The sequence below is a fragment of the Rhamphochromis sp. 'chilingali' genome (assembly GCF_963969265.1).
Source record: "Rhamphochromis sp. 'chilingali' genome assembly, chromosome: 2".
Lineage (NCBI taxonomy): Eukaryota > Metazoa > Chordata > Actinopteri > Cichliformes > Cichlidae > Rhamphochromis > Rhamphochromis sp. 'chilingali'.
The window spans coordinates 2092087-2117609 of NC_137930.1; the positions used below are offsets into that span (position 1 = coordinate 2092087).

The following is a 25523-nucleotide window of genomic DNA, read 5'->3' on the forward strand; positions in this document are numbered from 1 at the left end:
TCCATCTCAGGTTAGTCTGGGGACACGCCGGAAGACTTCTGAAGCTCTGTTATTAAAAAAAACTAAGTGGATCACAGGCTTGTTGGAGCTGTGTGTGAGTCACAAAGCCAAAATATGAGATATTTTAGATGAGGATGAGATCATTTTGAGCATGAATGGACTCTGTGATCATGCTTTTCTCAAGCAGTTGTGTGATTGTTTGGTACATATGATTCTTTTCTGACTTTGTGTCTCAGTTACCAGGTAAATTGGACGGTCTGAGTCAGATCTCTTTATTTTGGGTGCCTGTTTTCTCTCTTCGAGTTTCCACCACTAAAACTTACTCCAGGAAACTTTGGAGCAACTCACTCCCACAGCAGGAACCAGGATGTCATGCTGGGTGGAGTTGTTCATTCTGTGAGATGAGGCAGTTACCCCACGAACACACTGGACACAGCTGCCTGTCCAGTAAGTGGTGCAGAGGGTGTCAGCATGATCCATGATGGATAACAGCTTGTTCAGCAACAGAAGTGTCCGGTTTGCAGCCAATCAAAGAGCCCGCCTTCCTCATCAGTTTGTTCAGTCTGTCGGTGTTACCAGCTCAGATGCCCCCCCCCCTTCCCCCCAGCAGACCACAGCAAGATATACCCCACAGGATCTTAGACACAGTCATTCTCCACCACCCTAGGGTGCATGTCTGATTTTGACCTCAGGACTTCCAGGCCATACTCGGCACAGATGTTCCTGCTAGCATCTTGCACCCTGCTGTTATGTGCTGGATTGTCTCTGGGGCATCTTTACACAGCCTGCACCTGGGGTCTTGCCTGGTGTGATAGACCCCAGCCTCTATGGATCTTGTGCTCAGAGCTTGTTCTTGTGCTGCCATGATTAGTGCCTCTGTGCTGTCTTTCAGTCCAGCTTTGTCCAGCCACTGGTAGGACTTCTGGATGTCAGCCACCTCTATCTGCCGGTGGTACATACCGTGCAGGGGCCTGTCCTTCCATGATGGCTCCTCTCCTTCCTCCTCTTTCTTGAGTTTCTGTTGTCTGAGGTATTCACTGAGCACTCGGTCGGTTGTGGGCATCTTCCTGATGTACTCGTGGATGTTGTCTCATCTTCAACAGTGGTACTGACACTTATCAGTTCCCGGCCTCATTCCTTCCATTTATTATACAGTCTCAGGGTGCTGGGTCTGGGTTACAGCTTTCCTAGCGACCTCTTCATGGTTCCCATTTGCCTGCGGGATCCCCAGGTACTTGTATCTGTCCTCGATGTCTGCGATGTTGCCTTCTGGTAGTTTGAGCGCCTCGGTTTTGACTACTTTCCCTCTCTTTGTTATTATCCGACTACACGTCTCCAGTCTGAGTATCATTGCTGTATATCCTGCCGGTGTGGATGATGTGATGTCTCGCTCACTCTTGGCATACAGCTTGATGTCATCCATGTAGAGGAGGTGGCTGACAACTGCTCCACTCCGTAGTCTGAGGGGGTTCAGGCTTACGGAGAACGACAGTGGGGACAGGGCATCACCTTGGTAGATGATCCTCGGGGATCAGGACTGTCTGGCCTTCAGTTAGCACCCATTGATGAGACGTTAGTAGAAATGCTAGTAGATGAGAGACACCCAGAATGACCTGATGTCCCCCCCCCCCTTGCTGTAGCATTTGTGTTGTACATTGTCGATCTCCAGCTCTGAGAGCAGTTCCTTCTTCTGAAAGTTGGAGCTACTTGTTGTCTAGCTGTCAGTCTGGATGCGGGGTATTGAAGATTCCACATCCTCTTCATGTAACCCCTTCATCACAAGCATGAATGTCAGGGTAACCTTGAGCTTTTATGATTTCTTTGAACTGTTCCAGTGTGGAAGGATTGCACAAGATTTACACCAGATTTAAACACGTTAGCAACCATCTCTGAACCATTTCTAAACAATTGCAGATTTCAAGATCATCAGTTCAACAACTGTATGTTAGTGTAAGTTATTTAGGTGTGTCACTGCTTTACTGAGGTCTGTAAGAAGACCCAAACTGTTCATCTCAGGTTTGAGGAAATTGGTTAGGATGTTAAGGAACCACCGAGGCTCAAGCCTTCCATGATGGCCCCGCCCCTCCCTGAGCCTGGTTCTTCCTGTTAAAAGGGAGTTTTTCCTTCCCACTGTCGCCAAAGTGCTTGCTCATAGGGGTCATATGATTGTTGGGTTTTCTCTGTAGGGTCTACCTTACAATATAAAGCACCTTGAGGCGTTTGTGGTTTGGTGCTGTATAAGTAAAATTGAATTGAACTGGAAACTGCTGGAACACCTGCGTCAACAGTGAGGCCAGTTTTGCATCTCCATTGACTGAGAGGGTGCCAACAAAGACAGAAGCTACAAAATCAAAACTTTTGCAGTTGTCCATGTACGGTTTTCAGACATGACCAAGACTGAGCTATGTGGCCACAAAGACAAGAAGTATGTTTGGAGGAGTAAAGATGAGACTTTCAACCTAAGAACAGTGCAACAGCTGTCAAACATGGTGGCGGTAGTATCTGCCAGTGGTCCTGGTACATTAGCCACAGTGGATGGAATAATGAATCTAAATTCTTCAACTTCTCAAATCAACAGCTAGATGGCTGAAACGTGGACAGTTTAGTGACAGTTTTCCAATTCTGCTACGAAGAGTGGAAAAATATGAGACTGGATTATGCTGGGATGATGTTGATGGGTACCAAAAACGTCTGGTTGAGGAGCAACTTGCTAAGAGTTATTTAACCATATATTAGTGGGCATATATGTATATATCTGAGCCTATATGTATACCTTTGACCCGTGGGGATCAGAGAAAACCCCCAAACAGTTTTTCTTAAAGTCATTAAAGATGTATGCTGTACAATCTTTCCACTCTGGAAAAAGACCAGTTCAAAGGTATCATGAAAGCCCAGGATCACCCTGACGCTCGTGCTCGTTATGAGTGGATGGATGGTGTTAAATGTGCTTGAGAAATCAAAAGCAATCCTCACCATGCAGCCGTTACTATCCACAGTGCATTCTCTGCAGCATGGAGACTGTTGCAGCATCCCCCCCAGATTTGGTCCGTACACAAACTACATAATACACCACATGATGCATACATGACAAACTACAACACACAGCTATAACAACAGGATCAGTCAAACACGTACTCATAACATGAGAAGACTTCCACATGACTCTATATGTTACGCTTTTACTCAAAGAGCTCAAAGCCAGTGCAGTAAGCTCCGTCAGTTCTGAGAGATTCTTATGCAGCATTTATCCAGTTATATGTATATTTATAAAATGCATGTTCTTCGTCTCTCTGGGAGAGCCTTTGTAGCAGTAAAATACCTTTTACATTATGCATATTATTTTCTTTTGTAATCCAGAAAGACCTCAAAGAAAACCAGACACCGACAGATATGAAAGTAAGTTTACTTGTGAAGCACTTTAACTGTAAAAGCTCAGTCGGTGTAGCTGCGAGTGCTTCTAATGCAGCATTTTCCCAAACTGGGATTATTAAGACGCAGCTTTCTCTAGGTTTTCTATGAAATTCTGCTCAAAGGCACTAAAGATATTAAAAACAGATTGGGAGGCCACAGCTCTGCTGCTAATTTCGCTGTGGAGATAACATCAAGGTCGCACCTTTTTACTCACTTGAAAGGTGCACGTGGAGAACGCACTAATTGATGTAGAAGCACGGCGGGCATGTTAATGGAAAAAAAGTTAATTAGAAAATTTACATTTCATCAAAAAATAACTGCTGGGATGGATTTTTAAACCACAAATGATGATGATTTCTTTTTCTTGTAGCTCTGATTCATCACCACAGCACACCAAGCTGAGTCGAATGAAAGACTAAATGCAGTAAACTCAATTGTCCTTGGTTCTTTAAAGATTTCATACTCATTCCTTGTCAAATGTAGCAGAGAATTGGTGTCATATAAACTGCAACCTTTTTATTTCTGCAAAAAGGTCCCAGCTTGTTTTCTCTTATTTCTTTTCCTTTGCGAGTCAGTAAATTCAGCTGCTATGGCTAAATCAATATTTATGTATCCAAGGCCTCTTTGGTCAGCCTGCAGGACCAACCTACACACACACACACACATGCGTGAGGAATTGCAGACAAATTTCCATTTAAAAAGTCACTGAGGCTATAATTCACAATGTTCCCAAGCTGGATGATAAATCAGGGCTGGAACAGCCTCGTAACAGTCCAGAGGGATGATGAAGGGCGTCGGACCTTCTCCTCATAAACGCGACGAGCTAACTGAAGCGGCTGCAGGACGAGATGAGCACCGCCCCCCTCCACCACCTCTGTTAGGCTGAATCCTCTGATCAGATCTTTGTTTGAGCGATAAGGTGACGGAGGGAAGTGACGCTGCAGGAGATGATTTGGAGGCTGATGATTAAGGATAATGAAATGAAGGCGATAATTTGATCCACCGTCAATGAAAACGTTAACGGCTATTCTCTCCTGATTTTCATCTTCTTTTTTTTGTCTTCCCACATGAACACTTTGATCAGTTTACCGCTGGAGATCATTTTGTGAGCTCCTGTTTGGTTTCCAGAAACTGTTAAGATTAAAAGCACAATACAAAAAGTCTGAAACATGCTAAAAGCAGAAAATGCACTTGTGATTGTAGCCATTCCCCAACTCTCTGTGAATGGGACTCATGGCCATTGATCAGTGGTTGTTGATCAATGGTCATGAGAATTTGCATAATTAAGATTAAGGAACTGACCTCCCAGCCCACTGCTCCTTCAGTGGGCTGGTTTCACTCATTATGCAAATGTCCTGTTTATAAGATTGAAACCTGCAGTCAGCTGAGCCTGAAGAAGTCACTTGGATGAGTGATGAAATGTTTCTCCCACAAAACGCTACGTCCAGATGAACAGAATCAACTTTTGGAGATATACCAGCAACACCACTAACATTAGCTAATGCTACAGTTAGAGACCGTAACACAATCAAAATGATTCCAACCGTGTGCAAACAACTTGCATCCATGTTACCTTTGAAGATGAGGACCAGGTCTCGGACAACTCGCAGTCAGCTGCAGTCGTCAGAGTGACTTTAGTGCATCACTAAGGCAATGAAATGATGATAAGACACAGCAATTATCAGTTTACAGTTGTTCTGGTGTGAACCAAAAACACATCTCGATCAGGTTTCAAATGAACTCCAGAGCAGTTTGTTTATGTTGTGAATGTGATCCAACCTCAATCCAACACAGCTACCAGGTGTATGCTGCAATTTGAGCTAAGCGCCCTCCTGTAGTTGGGTGTGTTTTGCAATCTGAGATACAACAGGTACCATATATGTGCAGAGTACACAAACGGTAAGTGTGGAATAGCAGCTAGCAGTAGAATTAATGCAATCTGGCCACTCCGGTCTTTAAGTGATGACGTATGAATCCTGCTTCCAGCCCAAACTACCCTACGTTTATTAAGGCTGTTGTGTTTTTAACATGTTTTAATGTTTTGTATCTTTTTCTATTTAATCTGAACAAGCCCCTCAAAACAGTCAGTGATCACTGTCGGCTTCTCTCAGTTTTTATCATCGCTCTTCATTTTAAAGCTCAGTTTTTAAACCCTTATGATGTAACTCCAGCCCATGTAGCAGTATATGAATGACTAACCTCGTATTGTGGATGGATTATCTCAGTTGTTCTCCTGACTGAAGTTTGGTCCATTTACAGCATCCTGCCATGCGATTGCATTTGTCTCTAACCATCAGGAACCCTCACGTTAGCTTTTATCCAGTGGAAAAAAGTTGGTGTTCATCCTGCAGGCTTCAGTGTGTTTATGCTAACATAGCTGTGTCGCTAGCGATCACGTAGCAGATCAGCTACTGATTGGAAGGTTGGTTGTTCGATCCTTGGCTTCCCCAGTCTGCATGCCAAATTATCCTTGGGCAAGTTTCTAACCCCAAGTTGTGTGAATGTTGGTTAGATTGCACTTGAATATACAAGTGCTTGTATGAGTGTGAATGAGTGTATACAGCACTTTGAGTACTCTGGGAGAGTAGAAAAGCGCCATGTAAGAATCAGTCCATTTACCACATCATTATATAGCAGCTAGCCAAACTTCAGTAACCCTACAAACGTCACTGCTGTTTAGTTTTCTGTCTTCATTTATGTTGGAAGTGACAGCAGAGCTGTACGTTTTAATTTATTCAGAAACCTCTCACTCAGAACATGCTATATCATGTTTAGGTGGAAGCTAGCGAGCTAACTTCCGCTAACTTCTAACTCTGTTAAACTTCATAAATCCTGTTTTCATGGATGCCTGGATGTTAAACTTAATTGTTACACCTGGTAAAGCAGAATGCTGATCATTTTATTTATTATGTAACTCTCAGCGATGGTGCAGTGTTCGTTTGACTTTGGACCCAGAAACGGCTAATGACGTCAGACTTAAAGAGCGGATAAGTGGACTAAACATTCTCATTTGGTTTAAAGAGACTTGCTTGGTTCACTTGTTGTTTTTGTCAGTTTTGGGAAAAAACTACAGGAAAAGGCTGAAGTTTACAACCTCATCATCTGATTCAGAGTAAATGAACTTTAAGTGTGAAAGTGTGAGTGACTGCAGTCAGTCCAAGTTGGGCAGCTTGCCTCCATCCAGGCAGCCTGTATAGTTGCCTTGTGAATAGTTGTCATTATATTTTTACTGTATTGTGACTGAAAAAAATAACATCATGCAGGCTACAGTTAGCCCGCTAGCTTTGTTCCTAGTCATTCCTAGTCCTAGTCAGTTCTGTTTTTGAGTCGGGTCGTCATAGATATCCAAAGTTAAATCAAAGAATAAAGCTGGGTGTGATAAAATATAAATATATAACTGAAATAACTAACTGACCCTAAACTGAACTGAAAACAAACAGTGGAAATTACAAAACCATCATAATTCTGGTGAACATTTCTTTCTTTTATTATCACTGCCATCAATACTTGGAACCTGATTTATTTCATGCATCAGTAAAAATGGGTGTAGTTGCTGTCATCGCTGCAGTTTAACAGTAATAATTTTCCAATGCTGGTGTTGCATTAAATGTAATGCTGCCTGAAGTCTGAATATAAATGGCGACATTTGATTTTGTTGTATTTCTGTGTTTGAATTGAGGAGTTTAATTGTGGTCCTCTCAGCATGAGTGGAGCCATCATGGTTCACTGTGGTCACAAAGAGATGGACATAGAAACATTACTCAGGTCGGCTGCGGAGTTTAAATTATGCTCAGTTGGGACCCAGGAAAAACTCTCCTGCAGTCAGTCCACAGCCAGCCTGAACTGCTGATACAGGCGGGATGGAGCCATGCTTTCATGTTGTTCACGTCATACTCTGACCCTACCGTCCGAATGTCGCCGCAGAAATCGAGACTCAAAAGATGTTTCAATGCTTTTCTATTTTGCAGTTCTGGTGAGACTCTGAAATGCAGCTTTAGGCTGGCAGCAGCGACACCCAGTGTGGACTTCTGCCTCAAAGTTCAACATGTTGTGCACTCACAGATGCTCTTCTGCAGGCTTTGGTTGTTATTCGACCTACCGCTGCCTTTCTGTCAGCTTGAACCAATCTGGGCACTCTCCTCTGACCCCTGACATTAGCAAGGCACGTTACTGGATTACTGTGGCTCACTGGATTTTTTGTTTTCAGTCCGACCTCTGTAAACACTAAAGATGGGTTTGTGGGAAAATCCCAGCAGATCAGCAGTTTCTGAAACAGTCAGACCAATCTGTCTGGCACCAACAACCATGCCAAGTTCAGAGTTCCCTCCATCAGCTTTCTTTCCCACTGTGATGCCCTAACCCTAACTTCAGCAGGTCATCTCGACAATGTCTTCTCGATTAAATTGAATGAATTTATAATGAACGTCTGACTGAAAACAAAGTTCTTGCTTTCTTAGAAGTTTATCTCATTTTCCATCTTTTCAGGACTCTGGCCTACAAGAACCGCTATGTTCGAGTTCCAGATGGTCACTTCTGGATCGAGGGAGATCATCACGGCCACAGTCTGGACAGCAACAGCTTTGGACCGGTAAGCACTCATCCCACTGCAGTGACACTGATGCCCTCCTTTGGTAGAAACATCTTCTATGTTCAGGAGTTTTCAGTCAGTCTGCGATACACAGTAAGGAAACAGTATTGGGTTACGTCTCTTAATCTTCATCAGTATAAAAACACATGACTTTGCAGATGATGCTGCAGCTGCTGTGATGGCCTGATAGAGACCTCTTCTTCCTTAACTTCTATTTCACCACAATCACTCCAGCCCTCTGCACGGCCTCCTTCACTGCATCTATGAACCTCCTCTGAGGGCTTCCTCTTTTCCTCCTTGCTGGCAGCTCCATCTTCATCATCCTTTGTCCAGTATATCCTGCACAGGTCCAAACCGTTGGTGGATTACGTGTTGGAATCTGTCTGACTCTATAAAATGGATGTTGATTAACTGCAAACCTTCAACAGTCTGTTTGAATGATCCCTCCAGATTAGACTAAGGTTGCCTCCTGACAGCAAACCTCTGCACTGATCACTGAAGCTACCTGCAGTCAGTCCCAAACATCAAAAAACCGAATTATACACCAACCACCATCTTTACCTGGTTGCACAGTGTGTCAGAGACATCACTGAGTGCAGAGACGGTCGAGCAGCTCCTGTAGGTGTGATGTGTGCAGGCTGCGTCATACTTGTGTCCATATGTGTGTTCTTGCATACACTACAAGTTTAAAATGTTTCAGCGGGATCCAAATCTGGGCTTCGATTAAACCTGTGATTGAAATGTTCTTTAATATAATTAATAATGAATTAATTCCTTTACAATCGTTTATTTAAAATTAGGTGTGTTTTAAATCCCTCTGCAGAGTTTTAGCTCCTCACCCAGTAGGCTGATGGACAGACGTGAACCTGAAAACAAATTTATCATAGACACACACACGCGTCAGCGTTGCCATGGAGACCTGACTAATGAGGACCCAAAGTCTCGCAAAAATCTCACTGTCAAAGTCGAGATTCACACTTTGTTCATAAATGTGGTGTAAAGCTTTATTATGGCTTAAACAGAAGGAGAAATAATGAAGCTGTGAGCAAGGCATTACTGCAGCACACTGTACTGTTTGGGGGAAACGGTAAAGAAGGAACATGGAGCTTTGGGAGAATCCACGGATAAATAACTCCAGTATGTTTCCTTTACGTGCACTGCATACTGTGGGCCCGGTTTCATCTGCCCTGTCCCGATCCGAGCTGGGTCCTCTCCTCCTGACTGGAGCCGAGCGTCACAGAGTCCGTAGGGAAGCCAGAGTGACGGCTTGTTTCGGCGCCATCTTTCAGCGTTTTGTTGTGGTCGGCAGATTGACAAGTACGTTAACAAAGCAGGATGTTTGTGCAGACCTAGTTTTTTCATCCTGACAGACACATAAAGATTTCATTAACACCGTGTTTCAGGCTCATCTCTCCAGGGCAGGAAGAGTGTTAAAAGTCTGATATTGACTCCTGTTCTCTGCGCTATTTGTAGTTTTTCCCCTGTTGGTTGGAGCGGGATAAATTTTTCAGCAAAGAAGTAGTCGTTTGCTATGGACAGCACATTCAGAGCCAGACAGAAAGCCCTGCTCTCCCACTGATGCAAAGCTATCCAAGGAGCTGAGCAGAAATCCCCTCTGAGCTCAAACCCAGAGCACATAGAGCAGCAGCTCTGCAGAGCCTCTTTGTTCCTGAGACGACCGGCAGCCTACAAAGAGAGGCTGAGTTTTAAATATGCTGTGCCTCTCTCCTATTATGTTTCTGACCACACCACTCTTCTGCAGATTATGAGTTTTCTTTCAGTATTTCCAGCAAACGCCCGTTCAGTTCCAACTTTTCATTAAAGACCGCTGTTTCAGTGTGAAGTCTGTGGCTAAATGTAATTTAGATTCACATGATGATCATCTGCAGAGAATTTCCTACGAAGGTGTAAACTACAGCTCCTTCTTACAAACTGCTGCCTCTGACATCCTGTTAGACGTCTTTGCTATGAAGGGGGTCTGACCAGATGTCATGGCTGCTGGGATGGGCTGATAGAGAGGAGCTGAAATCAACCCTAACCCTGCCTTAGGATTGTTCTGGTCCATGGTTCTGTAAAACGTACTAAACAGTGAGTTCAGCGTATTTATTAACTTTCAGTCTCAGTAAATGGCACGCTTACTGCTTCCATAGGAATTAAGAATATTAAAGGTCAGTACCAGCCAGGTGCTGCTTATTAAATGCACAAATGCACTTAATTAAAGGATCATCAGTTGGTGTGAGCACCACTACTTATGGCACTTTTGCTAGTTTGAACCAAGCCAAGGAGGAAAGATGTCAGCAAAGATCTTGGGAAGGATTATAAGGCCGTCTACAAATACTAAGGGAGATTATTCACAAATTGAAAACATTCAGCTGCAAGTCTTCACGGCACTGGACGTTCCAAAGAATTCACCCCAAGGTCAGACCGTGCAAAACTCAGAAGAACTCCAAAAATCCAAAAGCTGGTTAGCAAAGAGTGAACAAGTATGGCTTGTTTAGGGCTTCAGGGGAAAGAGTCTTCTCTCTAAGGAGAACATACCAGCATGGTGTATATTTCCAAAACTGCATCTTAACAGACGAGACCACAGTGGAGATGTTCGTCCATCACGCACAGCAGCACGTCTGGAGGAAACAAACACCTCATACAGCCGTCAGCACGGTGGAGGAGGGACGATGATCTGAGTGGACCATGAGCTCCTCTGTAGAGTCAGTGTGAGGCCGTGTGTCCCACAGCTGAAGCTCGGACCAAACCGGGTCATCAACAGGACAAAGATCCCAGCACAGCAGCAGGTCTGCAACAGAACGACCGAAGAAGAGAAGAACGGAGCTGCTGCAGAGCTCAGAGAGCTGTGCATGAACGAATGCTGCAAACCTCAATGAGGCGAAAAAGAATATGAAGAAGAGTGGACCAAAACTCCTCCACAGTGATGTGAGAGACTGACGAAGCCACAGAGAAAATCCTCCCTGCAGGTTATTGCTGCTACAAGCTGTTGAATCAGGGGTGGACTCAGTCTTTCCCTCGACTGTCACATGAAAACTTTCTTTTACATATAATCGTCTAACACTGTCACTGCACGGACAAATACAAGAGCGAAAGGTGTGAGGCTGTGGTATCTTACAGATATTTGTAGCTTCACGTTATTCTGCAGCTTGTGATGCTTCTGCTCGTTTGCTGGGGTGAAACTGGAGCTTCTGCCAGACCCAGAGTCCAAAGCTGTGGCCGTTTTTTTCTTTCTTCAGCACGTTTGAAGAAATCTGCTGACGTCAGAGTCAACAACAACATCAACCTGTGTTTATTTCATCCACACCTGTCACCATTTTCACAGCTATTTGTCTGTCACTGCTTAATGGCACAGAAGGATGACATCCAGTCGTTGCTCCAGACTAGCTCTGGCCTGTTCCAGCCTGGAGACGTTTCTCTGCTGCTCAGAAAGGTGGTGTGAGCGCAGTGGTCTTTGTCAGTAGATGTTTCATTGCAGAGTTGAAGAGCACACGTCAGCTTCTGCCCCTCGTGACAGACGTCACCGGCGTTCTCGTCCCTAAAATCACATTACCCTTTCATTGCTGCCAAATGGCCAAAGCCACAGCAGCAGAAGCCTCAGCTGTGTTGTATCATGAAACACAATGTGCTGACAGTTTCATATTATTACCAAATATTCATACCACAGGAAATAGACTCGAACAGCTAAATCAATTGACTATATTCAGGATGTATCCTCTCCAATGAGGAGGTCTCATTTGAATAAAATGTTCTTTTTAAAGTCAGCCTGGCAGTCCTCGCTGCCACCCACCTCACAGTCTTTCAGTGCAGCAGATGATGCAGTCAGCCTTCGGGTCGATCAGAAATAGTCCAAAACAAAACAGAGAAAAACACCCACAACCTCTATATACACTATATGGTCCGAGTGCAGCGCTGTATGGAGCTTTTTCCTCCACATTCTTTTGTTGCTAAGTTAAAAATGTTCTTTCTTTGTTTGGTTTTCAGAACTTTGTAAAATGTGAAACCGAGGAGATTTTCATGCATATGCAACACGAGTCAGGCTTTCATGTCAGTCGATCTCACGCTGTGGGAAGTATGGCCTATTAAAGCGTTTATAGGTGCAATAAATAAGATTTCTACTGAGCCCAAAGCATGAAACGGCCGCAATTCATCTGCAGAGAGTTGATGGGGGGGTGTTGATCAATACGGTGAGTCAGCCAGATGCTGAGGTTTCTTCCTCTCAGAGCTGAAAAGCCAATCCTGATGTGGACACAAACAGAGAAAGTAATGAGCCGAGAGAGCGCCGAGAAGAAAAGACTACGGGACTAAGTGATGCAGCGTGGAATTCGGCGCATGACCGCTGAACGGCAAAAGGAAGCCACTGACCAACGATCCGGAAAAATACAAAGAAAACAAAGGCGCAACAGAGACAAAGAACCTGAGAGATGTTCGACTAACAAGCAAGGAAATTAAAAATAAGGCTAATGAAGACCCCAAAGGAGGACCCGATGGACAAAATCAGGAAAACAGCAAACCGTAGAGGCAACGGAGGAAGGTAGGAAAGTACGAAGCACAAAAGCTGTTAATTATTAGGGCGGTCGCCTTTAAAAGGTGAAACCAAAACAGAGAAATCCAAGAAAATAGAATCAAAACAAGTGAAGCAAAAAATTATGGATGAATTACAAAAGTCTAAACTATACCAATAACTTTAATGGTTTCTTTAATGGTTACCATTAAAGAAACCCTGAGCATCCATCACGCAGGCCACCTGTAAAGTTTTTTATTCTCATCGTTCAGGAACCGTTTGAGTCTCTCGCCCAGCGTTGTTGTTCAGTCACGGTAATGTGACGTGTACCTGGAAACACCTGGGCGGAGCTCATTATTCTGTTCAGCACCTGATGAATGCTTGTTGCTACCATCGTCCATCAAAGCTCCTCTCCTGTTTTCAAAACCATTGAAATCTGTCTGCAACACTAGCAGAGTCGTAGTCATTGAAAAATGGGCTCATTAAAAACAGTAGTGTTAACCCGTCCACTTTCTGCCCACATAAAACATTTGAGGAGCAGCATTCAAGGCAGAAATCTCCAGATGTCTCCCCGGGAGGGGTCACTCAGGTGTTCCCAACTCTGCAAAGAAGCCTCCTCCCAAACCATTCAGGAGGAATCAGGTTCAGTAAACCACCTCCGCTGTGCAGGGTTCGGAGTGACAGAGCCCAGCAACCCGACTCTGGTCGTCTAACCCAGCGGTCCCCAACCCCCGGGCCTCGGACCCGTGAGTCGTTTGGTACCGGGCCGCGAGAGTTGAGGCTCAGGTGTGAAATGTATGGTTTTCAGGGGTTTTATCGGTTTTCAGCGTTACTTTGTTATTGTTTTTATCGTTATTATGTTGTATTTATCCGCGACACCTTAAAAGCCGGTCCATGAAAATATTGTCGGGCATAAACCGGTCCGTGGTGCAAAAAAGGTTGGAGACCGCTGGTCTAACCACAGCTAGTGGTCATGGGACAGCAGAGGGCAGCAAAAAACCATCTAAAGCATGAAACTGCTAAAAAATAAAAACATATCCTGAAAGGAAAAACCTCCAAGAAACAAAAGAAGGAAGAATTTCTATATAAATGCATTTTAATTAATTCTCAATTTTCCTGTTCTGAAAAACCTGAAATTAGGCACGTTCACTTTCTCCTACATGCTTGTCTTTGTCAATCGTCGCCTTAAAAATCTCAGTGTAAGAAAAGAAGGAAGCAACGTGTTATAAAGAATCCAAGAAATGAAGCTAATCCAATAATCAACAAAAAAAACCAAATATCCAAATAAGCCAAAAACAGAGCATCGAAAGAAAGAAAGCATCAATAAAGCAAAGGAAGGAACAACTACGTGTCACCTTGGCAGCCATGTTTTAACCATGTTTGGCGTAAAGAAGCCAGCGTGGATACTTTTCCTGATTTTTGTCACCAGTTGAAGGAATCTTCAAACCCAAATCGTGGAGCGAAGGTGCAAAACAAACGTTTTTGTTTGAAGTTTCCAACCTCGTGTTTCTGAGATTAAAAGAAAGATGAATCTGTGCTGACCTGGAGGTTCTCTGCCTCCACAGCTTTCAGGTGTGTAATTTAGTAATTCCTCACTGTCTCACCTTAGCAGATAACAGCTCAGTGTCATCTGCAGCCGGATGAATATTAATCAGCTGTTTCATTACCACATGTTATTAAACTGGAGCTTGACCCGCAGCTGTTGTGAGGTGGAGGTTTCTTTTCCTTCCTGTTACTCAGACTGTAGCGTTGAATTTGCTGCGTCAAATCAAACGTTGCTTTCTTTCTCTGAAACCAACTCCTCATAATACCTCCAGCCCGAGCGCGAGCTCTCTAAAGGTTATTCTGGAGATGGAGATGAATGCCGCATATGTATATATGGTTTTAAATATAGAGGCTGGCTTTGAGAGATAACAGGAATCATTAAAAGCTTATGACATTTGCTGGTGTGTGTGCGTTCGCCCTTATGCAAAGCAGATCTAATTGATGCGGCGAGGACGATGCTGGACAGCAGTGAGTGGACGGATCTTCAGCTGTCAGCGCGCCGGTTTTAATTATCTCTGCCGTTGATGTCTGCAAGTCTCTGCACCTCAAGCTGAATGTCAACCTGTGAAAACCTAAATAAGAAGCACGTCACTTCAAAAATCAGAAAAAATCAGTTTTTGCTCATTTCAGACTGCCAAGGCAACCAGTGACTCAAAAAGAGGAAAACCAACCCACGGCGTCGTGTTAATTCAGGCTGCTTGGATACGTATCTTTAATATATTCAACAAAATCGAAGCAGAGGATTGGTGCCTTTCACAAACAGTCCCTGCAGGTTCTGGATGTCAGCATCTGATGTGTTCGATTCAAAGAAGGCTTCAGTTTTTTTACATTCAGCATAACTGAGCTGTGGTTGTGACTAAGCCCAACCAAAGACTACATTTAAACAAGTTCAAACATCTTTTGCTGTTGGAGTTTGCAAGTACAATCAAAGCGGTCACCCAGAAACACCCTCAACCTCTGGGTGACCGAATTTAATGGCGAGGCGACGGTACTGGTGGAGGCGACCTTTCTCCAAACCACCGTGGTCGGTTGGAGCGCCGTCACTCTCAGGTTGGTGAAGGTTTGCAGATTTACCAACGTGTTGCAGTAAATCTGAGTCAGAGTGTCGACATCATCTGTGACACGCTGACTCGGCTGGTTGTATTCTGGTTATATTCCTTAGAAAAGGAAGATTGCAGAGCAGCTTTACCATTTTGCACTTTCTCTGTATGTAGACGGCAACATATTTGCAGTTGTTGCCATTTTATCCCCGTCAGCACAATCAGATTCAATGAGATGATGATTGCATGCATTTGCAACATAAAGTAGACTGGCTCTGATGGGGCACTTTGAAAATGGCAACTTACTGTGGTTGCAGATCTGGTATCCATCTCTGAAGCAAGCATTGGCTGCTGAGGCCTCCAGCTCCGTGATGTGACTGGAGAATAAACAATGAGAAAACTATTTTTGGATGACAGGTCTTGACACGTGTACTAGAGGAGGGTTTTTGAGCAAAGAAAGGCAGCTGGAGCCGTGTTTTACTTATTTCTGTTCACATTTCATTGCCCAATAATCTTTTCATTTTGAATTCTTCAGATTTTGTGGTTTTATAAGACTCATGCTGTCACGAACTGCACTTTCCCCCCAACGTCAGTCAAAGACGGTGGAGCATTACAGAGAGAAAGCCATCGATTGTAGAACTGAAAAGCCTGAACTGTGCTCAGTTCACTTTGTTCCCTTTAATAACAGATGGTCTGCTGGACCTGCTAAAGCAGGTTATAAAGGGAGCCCTGAATCACCTGTTATGACAGGTTGACCTGCTCCATGGCTGCCACAAACATCCTCAGACACCCTGCTATGCAAAACTGACTACTCGACTGCTAACCCTGACCGCACGCGCTCCATCCTGCAGGGCTCCACCCACGTCTGCAGGTCACTGCCCTCTGTGCTGTCCTGCTGCTAGGACAAACAGGAAGGCAGCCACCTCCGTATATGAGGCTACTCACCCTCTAAACTGCAGTCTGCTCCGCCCACCTGTTCCTCTGTCACCCCCAAACCTCCTGCTCCACCACAGCTGCTTCAGTCAGCGATGCTCAAAGAGATTTCCATGACAGGCTCACTTTAGGACACCTGTGGTGCCTGAGGACAGGATGGCTCTCGCTCTCTGAATCGGCTCTCTGTTGTCAATCAATCCATCAATCAGTCTTTATTTATGAAGCACTTTTCACACAGAAATGTAGCACAAAGTGCTTTACATGGTTAAAAGCAGCCCACCCCACCCTCCAATTCACTCCCCACACTCTCTTCAATTCAATTCAATTCAATTTTATTTATATAGCGCCAAATCACAACAAAAGTCGCCTCAAGGCGCTTCATAGATACAGAGAAAAACCCAACAGTCATATGACCCCCTATGAGCAAGCACTTTGGCGACAGTGGGAAGGAAAAACTCCCTTTTAACAGGAAGAAACCTCCGGCAGAACCAGGCTCAGGGAGGGGCGGGGCCATCTGCTGTGATTGGTTGGGGTGAGAGAAGGAAGACAGGATAAAGACATGCTGTGGAAGAGAGACAGAGGTTAATAACAGATATGATTCAATGCAGAGAGGTCTGTTAATACATAGTGAGTGAGAAAGGAGACTGGAAAGGAAAAACTCAATGCATCATGGGAATTCCCGGCAGCCTACGTCTATTGCAGCATAACTAAGGGAGGATTCAGGGTCACCTGGTCCAGCCCTAACTATATGCTTTAGCAAAAAGGAAAGTTTGAAGCCTAATCTTGAAAGTAGAGATAGTGTCTGTCTCCTGAATCCAAACTGGAAGCTGGTTCCACAGAAGAGGGGCCTGAAAACTGAAGGCTCTGCCTCCCATTCTACTTTTAAATACTCTAGGAACAACAAGTAGGCCTGCAGAGCGAGAGTGGAGCGCTCTAATAGGGTGATATGGTACTACAAGGTCATTAAGATAAGATGGGGCCTGATTATTTAAGACCTTGTATGTGAGGAGCAGGATTTTGAATTCAATTCTGGATTTAACAGGAAGCCAAAACAGGAGAAATCTGCTCTCTCTTTCTAGTCCCTGTCAGGACTCTTGCTGCAGCATTTTGGATCAGCTGAAGGCTTTTCAGGGAGTTTTTTGGACATCCTGATAATAATGAATTACAGCCGTCCAGCCTGGAAGTAATAAATGCATGAACTAGTTTTTCAGCGTCACTCTGAGACAGGATATTTCTAACTTTAGAGATGTTGCACAAATGGAAGAAAGCAGTCTTACATATTTGTTTAATATGTGCGTTGAAGGACATGTCCTGGTCTTAACATAAGCGGTCATGGATACATGACCGCCCTCTGGTCTTCGTCAGCACACGAGCTGCCGAGTTTTGCAAAAGTTGTAAAGTTGAAATATTCTTCTTAGGAAGACCAGAGAGCAGGGCAGTAATCAATGCGACTGGTAATAAAAGCATGCATCAGCATCTCCGTGTTGGCCCGAGAGAGAATAGGGCGGACTCTGGCTATATTCTTTAGATGATAAAATCCAATTTTGGTCACATGTTTAATATGTGGGATAAAACCAAGCTCAGAGTCAAAAATAACACCCAGGTTTTTCACTTGTAGCGAAGGACATAGTGAAAATGCCTCTAATTTAGACAAGAGTTTCTCTCTCTGAGCCTCGGGACCGACGATTAAAACTTCAGTTTTGTCCTGGTTAAGCTGTAAAAAGTTTTCTGCCATCCAAGATCTTATATCTAGAATACAGTTAAAAAGAGCATCCATTGGTCTGGTGTCATCAGGAGACACAGAGATGTACAGCTGCATGTCATCAGCGTAACTGTGGACGTTCACTCCATGCCTCCTGATGACACCGCCGAGAGGGAGCATACACAAATTAAAAAGTACAGGGCCTAGAACCGACCCTTGAGGCACACCACATGTCCTTCTATGGATCTTAGAGGAGCATCAGAATCAGAATCAGAAAGGGTTTTATTGCCAAATGTTGGGCAGGTTTACAACATTAGGAAATTGCTGCGGTGCTTCAGTGCAAACATACTGTCATAAATTGCGCTTAAATAGACATGAAAAAATAAAAGTAAGAATAAGAATTAAAAGTGCTACGTAGAAAGATATATACATGAGTGCAGGTGGTGATCAGTGCCAAAACATGGAATGATGCAGTGAACACAGCGTAGGGTCACGTGTTAGTGGTGGGAACAGTCGTACGTTTATTGTTCATGTGTCCAACAGCATGTATCCATACTCACCATAAAAGTTCTGTCTGAGAGACAGGAAGTGAACCAGTTGTGTACAGCACCAGAGAGGCCCACCATGTGTTTCAGTCTGTTTAAAAGAATAGCGTGGTCTACTGTATCAAAGGCTGCGCTTAGATCCAGCAGCACCAGGACTGAGAGCTGTTGGGAGTCCCAGTTACATCTAAGATCATTTAAAACCTTTAGGAGAGCCGTCTCTGTGCTGTGGTTCACCCTAAATCCAGACTGGAATATCTCCAGGATCTGTCTATCATTGAGAAAATCAGTAATCTGAGTAAAAACAAGTTTTTCTAAGATTTTACTTAAAAATGGTGAGTTGGATACAGGTCTGTAGTTATTAAAATCATTACAATCCAAACTGCTCTTCTTCAGAAGGGGCCTCACCACCGCCGTTTTAAAGGCAGCAGGGAAGACACCCAACTGAAGAGAGCAATTCATCATGTATAAAAGCTCAGCCTCAAAAAATCCATAAAGTGTTTTAAAGAGTGAAGAAGGGATTGGATCTAAAAGACATGCGGTGGGTCTCACTGTGGAGAAAACCTTCTGAAGGTTCTCAGCATTAACCAGGACAAAGCTGTCCAGTGTCTCCTCAGGTACAATCGAGCCCTCAGATGTGTTTACAAACATATCGCGATTAGATAAAATATCAGATCTGATGGCGCTGACGTTTCCCCTGAAGTGGTCTGCAAACTGCTCACAGAGCGAGTCTGTGGGGCTTCTTTTGGAGCTTTTAAAATCAGGGTTAAATAAATGATCTATGGTGGAAAAGAGGACCTTGGGATTATTTTTGTTATTACTGATTATTTTGGCGAAGTGTGAATTTCTTGAGTTCCTTAATGTATTATTGTACATTTTAAGTTTTTGATTTTGATGCTTAATTACATTTTTATTTTTCCTCCACCTCCTTTCTGCTGCCCTGCAATCTCTTTGAGTGTTTTGACTTCTTCGTTTCTCCAGGGTGATGCATGTTTTACGTTAATCTTGTTGGTGGTGAGTGGAGCAACAGAGTCAAGGCTTTTCTTCAGTTTGCTGTTAAAATGATTAAAAATCAAATCGCAGGGTGCAGGTAAAATCACAGGGGGGCATTCGTCTAAAACCCTGGTAAAATTTGCAGCCACTTCAGAGGTTAGATAGCGCCTCCTCACAGTTCGCACCGAGGTCTCCCGCTGAATAAAACCGGTGATGTTAATAAACACACAGTAGTGGTCAGAGACAGCCAAGTCAACAACAGAGGACACGCTGGTGGACAGCCCATGGGTGATGACCAGGTCCAGAGTGTGTCCTCTGTTGTGAGTCGGCTGCGTGACGTGCAGGTAAAATCCAAACAGTGAAGAACGTTTAAGAATTCTTTTGCTGCAGGGTCAGAAGGATTATCTATGTGCAGGTTAAAGTGATTTTGAGTGTGTGTTTGTTAAAACTTCTGTCTTTAGGTGGTCTGTAAAGTGTGACAGATAAAACTGGAGGGCTGCTAAAAACAATAGCAGGGAATTCGAAAGTGGTAAAACGATCAAATAAAATTTGTTTAATTTGACCATTTGTTAAAAGTTGTGATGCTGTTTTTTTCCCAGGTGTCTGTGGGGCTGCTTCACGGTCGGGCCTCTCACATCATCTGGCCACCAAACCGCTGGCAGCGAATCACAGCATCGCTCCCTGCAAACCGAGGACCGCTGGACACCGAGGAAGAGGACTGACCACGCCCACAGAGTTTCTGTATTTTTCTTAAAATGTCAAATTCACAGCAAGAGCCGCTCGCTGTGACCGTGTGAGTCAGATTACTGCATGGCTTTTATATAAACCGTGCTCATTGTACACTCAGGTGGTGTTTTGTTCGTTTCACTGCAGACTTTTGTTTTTAAATATTTCTTTCTTGAACGCTGAAAAGACGACAAACTGAAGTCCTGTCCCCGAACTTCACATTATACATGAAAAATTAAAGCTTTTGTCTGTAAACCACCAAGAATTTTAAGTTAAGTTTGTGGTATTTTATCAACTAAGCTAATAATCACTGGCAAAGTGATGTGATGGGCAATTAAACTCATTTGTAATTTCCACCCTATCCTGGTGTTGAATGTTTGAATCTGCTCATTTCCAGCTGCATATTTTTATTTTTTATGATTTTTTTAAATGTTTTCTCCTCTGCCCTTAAAGCTTCTGACCATATTAGGGATTTCCCCTCTCTGTGACGGCAGTCTCATGTCTTTATTCACATTTTAACCTCATCTTTAGCCTGCGAAGGCTTTGAGCTTGTGGGAAATTATTCTGAATCCTTAAACCAGAAATATGAATTTTCTTAATCTAAAACATTTTTGTAGCAGGTCACAAAGTGCGGGACTTTGACCTTGGTCAAGGCTAAGATTAAAACTTTGAGGTTTCGGTGTTCGTCTCAGTGAACAGCTTCAATATTTCAACAACACCCCAATTTTTAGCTCTTATGTCATCTGTACTTCAACAGGGAGCCCCTGCGTCTCTGCTGGGATCTCCTCCCGAGTGGGTGTGACCAGAAAACCCAGGAGGCACGCCTCTCTCTTCACTATGATGGTCCAGTATAACGCCCACACCAGTCAGCCTGTTTCTCTCCCACTCTGCTTCCCATCACTCGTGATTCAGCGTCTCTTTAGCTCCATAAATAATTCTGAATTAAAGCACCTCTTCGATTGTTCGGAGGTTCTTTCTTTTTGGCTCCGTAAACAAACAGCAGATGTGTAAGAATCGTTCAGAGGTGGAAACAAGCACACAGCTCTCTGCGTTTGTCCCTCATTAACTTCGAACTTCCATTGTCCACTTTAAATTTTTTATATTTTCCAGCGTAGGAGGCGGATGTGTGTTGCTACAGAATTCCAACTACAATTTTAGAGGTTTTAGTCTCATTTCTGTGTTTGAGAACTGAGAAGTCAAATTAAAGACGTGTTTCTGATCCATCTTCATCCGCTTTATCCAGGGCCGGGTCGCGGGGGCAGCAGCCTAAGCAAAGAGGCCCAGACCTCCCTCTCCCCAGCCACCTCCTCCAGCTTATCCGGGGGAATACCAAGGTGTTCCCAGGCCAGCCGAGAGATATAATCTCTCCAGCGTGTCCTGGGTCTGCCCCGGGGCCTCCTCCCGGTGGGACATGCCTGGAACACCTCACCCAGGAGGCGCCCAGGGGGCATCCTTGTCAGATGCCCGAACCACCTCAGCTGGCTCCTTTCGATGTGGAGCAGCAGCTGCTCTACTCTGAGCCCCTCCCGGATGGCCGAACTTCTCACCCTATCTCTAAGGGAGAGGCCAGCCACCCTTCGGAGGAAGCTCATTTCTGCCGCTTGTATCCGCGATCTCGTTCTTTCGGTCACTACCCACAGCTCGTGGCCATAGGTGAGGGTAGGGACGTAGATCGACCGGTAAATTGAGAGCTTCGCTTTTACACTCAGCTCCCTCTTCACCACGACGGACCGGTGCAACGTCCGCATTACTGCAGCTGCAGCCCCAATCCGTCTGTCGATCTCCGGCTCCCTTCTCCCATCACTCGCGAACAAGACCCCGAGATACTTGAACTCCTCCACTTGGGGCAGGAACTCATCCCCGACCCGGAGTGGGCACTCCACCCTTTTCCGGCTGAGAACCATGGCCTCAGATTTGGAGGCCTCAGATGTTTCAGATCATCAAAGTAATTTGACTATTAGACAAAGATAACGAGAGTAAATACAAACACAAATCCAAACCCACCTGGACCTTCTTGTTAAAAACGAATTAACTCTCGTTAACCACATTTTATTGAGCTTCCGAAAAGACCTGATCACTGTCACACCTGCTGGATGATAAATCCCTTAAACAGAAGCTGCTTGATAAAGTGAAGCAGACTGAAAGGTCTCAACCAGCAGCACGTCAGCATCACGCTGCGATCTAAAGAAACAAGTGACATCATCAGCCTGAGCCAGCCTCTGTGAACCACAGCGAGCGCCGTTATCCACACATGGAGGAAACCCGGAACGGTGCTGAACCTTCACAGGAGCACGTCGACTCAGCCAGGAGGTCACAGAAGAACCCAGAGCAGCATCTACAGACCTGCAGGCCTCGCTCGGCTCAGTTAAGGTCAGAGGTCATGGTTCAACAACAAGAAAGAGACGGGGCAAAAATGGCGTCCATGGGAAAGTTTAAGGAGAAAACCACTGCTGACCACGGCTCGTGTCACATCTGCCAGAAAACATCTGGATGATCCCTGAGAAGGTTTGAGTCCCGTCACATCAAAATAACAGCGTTTCATAAAGAGAACATCACAGCAGCGGTGGCGTGATGGTCTGGGCTGCTGTAACTGAGGGAACCATGAATATGCCAGAAAAGCCTGAAGGAGGATGTCTGCACCTGAAGCTCAAGAGCAACAGATGATTATGTTTGTAAAAATAACTCCCAGATCAGAGGCTGTGGCGTCGACTGCCTGCTGACGGCAATCTAACGTCCGTGCTGCAGTCAAACACACTATTTTCCATACATCGCTCAGAACCGCTCATGTCCTCAGGTCCTGGTGGTATTCCTCTTTAAGGATGTTGTCACAGCAGAGCTTCCCTCATCTGACCTCCGAGGTGCTCCTGATGATAACTGAGCGAATTCAATTATTTTGCAGTGCGATGGGAGCGAGCTGTGTCTGGGTCATTATCTAAAAATCTGTTTTCACTTTGCTGTTGTTTGTGTCGCTGCTGCTGTCGGCTGTAAGCAGAGTGCTGCTGACACTTCACAGACGCTCTCCCCTTTTATTAATTGCTCTTGGAGGAGAAATGAGCCTTTAGCCTTCCACATCAAGCGGGGTGTGTGAAGTCTTAATTAGAGGGGAAAAGCACATGTGACAAAACATGTGCAGCCAGCTGACCTCTGCAGCAGCTGAAACGCTCCGTCTTTAAAGATGTGCGTCGCTGATTTGCATAAATCAGACCGAGGGAACACTTGTGGTGCATTCAGCCAAACTGAGCTCCCAGATGTAGCTGCTGATTGTGCGACGCTTGCAGCTGTGTCACAGTGTAAGGGGAACCCGGAAGGATAAGTGGGGCTAAATGCAGATGTACCCGAGCCTCCCGCTGAGGCTCACATGTGCATGATTAATTCACCTAAATGTTCTGTGCATCTGTGCATCAGCTTCATCTGATGATTTAGTTGATAATATATTTGATGTTCATGAAAGACGGCTGCAGACGGCATCTCTGACTGACTGATATCCTCTCTGGGTAGTAAAGCCCGTGTTTGCACATTTCCCGGTACTTTGCATCCTGCATTTACCTTATTTACAGAGAGCTGAAAAGACTCATCAGTCTGTCTCTGTGTGTGTGCTCGCCTCTAAGCCTCTGTGCTGTTTCCGTGCCAACAAACACCATCGGGTGCAGCTGCTAGGATACCGGTGTCGCCGTGGTGAGATATGGCCTTGTTTAGACATTCGGGATTACTGCACTAACAGAAGGGATGCCACATGCCAGCCCGTCCTTCCTCCGTGAGTTAACAGATGCACCGAATCCTTCTGCAAACGTGTTCTTTACACAGTTTTCTGAATTTGCAGGTTCTGTGGTGTGCAGTCTCAAACCTGCTGCAGGTGCCAAACACATTAACGAGCTCACATCCTCAAGACTGCTGAGAAAAACTCAGCCATGAATACAGAACAATGATCTTCATTTAAGACTTCAGGTGACGTTTCGCCTGATACCTCTACATCTAAGAGTTTGGCCTTTGAGCATGAGACCTGTAATGGGGTCTCGTACAAAGACTGTAGGACTGGTTCTCCCAGTAACACCCAGCATGTGTAGAATTCATCGTTTATATAGAGGCAGAACAAAACAAGACGCAGGAGAAAAATAAGCAAAATGACAGGATTTTCTGTGAAAATATGTTTAATTTCTCCTACTTTACGCACAAATATTCACAGATTTACAGGGTAACCTCGGGCAGAACTGCTGAACGTTTGGTCTGAACACAGCGTTAACGTTTACAAGGTGACAGGCTTAGAAACACAACCAAACTGTGGGGTTGGATGTGAGGATGTTTGAGACGCTCGTCCGTTCGAATGGCGGACTCCTGTACTCACTTTTCGAGAGCACAGGTGAGTTTACAGGCATGAAGTGCACTACAGGTCTTCATGCCTCTGTACTCTTCACAGTCAGAGCTGCACATGGTGCTTTTCCTCTCAACTCCCTCAGCGAAGTGGAATGGAAAGGACTCCAAACCCATTTCCATCAGCACCGACGGGGACGGCAAACGTCATGTGTTGCGTTCACGCGTCTGGATTTTATACACGTCAAATTTCTTGTCGTAACTGTTGGAGAATTCAGTATTTGATGTGTGGAAAGAGGCTTAACAAGCTGTAAATGTTTTAAGTTAAAGCACCGAGACTTTCAAGTACTATGTCTAGTCCGGTGCACAAGCTGCAGACTTACTGCAAATGCAGCATTCATTTATGCACAGCTGGTCCAAGGTCTCAGTCAGGTTGAGGTCTGGACTCTGCACCGTTGCAGCAGCTCGATTCTTCTTCAGTCGTTCTGCTGCAGATCTGCTGCTGTGCTTGGATCATTGTCCTGTTGATGGTCTGAGCTGTAGCTGTGGTCCACTCAGATCATCATCCCTCCTGTGTTTGGTTTTCAGTAAAACGTCGTGTTGGGCAGTATGGACAAACATCTCCACTTCAGTTTTGGTCTTCAAAGAGTTTATTAAGAAATAAAGCTTCACTTTCCAAAGCCGGAGTGTTGAGATCCGTTTATGTTTGTGACTTAGCATTAGATTGTAAATTCAAAACAATAAGCAGCTGCAAACCGCTTTGCAACCCACCTCTGCACCATCTCACCCACACCACTAAAAATAAATTACTACAGATGAAAATCTTTTATCTGCAGTGGTGAAATTATTCCTACCACACACAGGTATCAGTGAAAAACTTCATCTACAGTTTATTTTCCTTCCATTTATGGTCAAAAAGGAGGCGGGTCAAATTAAAAAACCAAATGTTGCCATGAATTTGTCTCTTTGTGTCTGTTCTGTGCCAAATTTTCAGTTTTTTATGCGAGAAATGATCCAAAAAGAAGTGTAACAGATCCAGATGATGGAGTCAAAGTGTCGGTCTGACATTTATCCTCAGGACTTTCACCTCATTGTGTTTGTGTAATTGTAATCTTTTCTCCGTTTCCCTCAAATCTGTATTAAACTGACAGCCTCGCTGATTTCTGGCTGATCGGGAGTCCAATCCTCTGGGGAGAGATTTCTTGTATTTTGTGGTTTTATAAAATCCAAC

The 25523-nt window shown here is 44.5% G+C and overlaps 1 protein-coding gene across 1 annotated transcript in view; it reads left to right on the top strand.

The window, feature by feature from the left end:
• The window catches only part of immp2l (inner mitochondrial membrane peptidase subunit 2), a 202566-nt gene extending 180666 nt beyond the window's left edge, over positions 1-21900 (top strand). The window contains exons 5-6 of the mRNA XM_080874409.1: positions 7897-7999; positions 19858-21900. Coding sequence (XP_080730535.1) covers positions 7897-7999; positions 19858-19980 — 226 coding nt within the window. The 3' untranslated portion in view covers positions 19981-21900. The remainder of the gene's footprint in view (positions 1-7896; positions 8000-19857) is intronic.
• The last annotated feature ends 3623 nt before the right edge of the window (positions 21901-25523 follow it).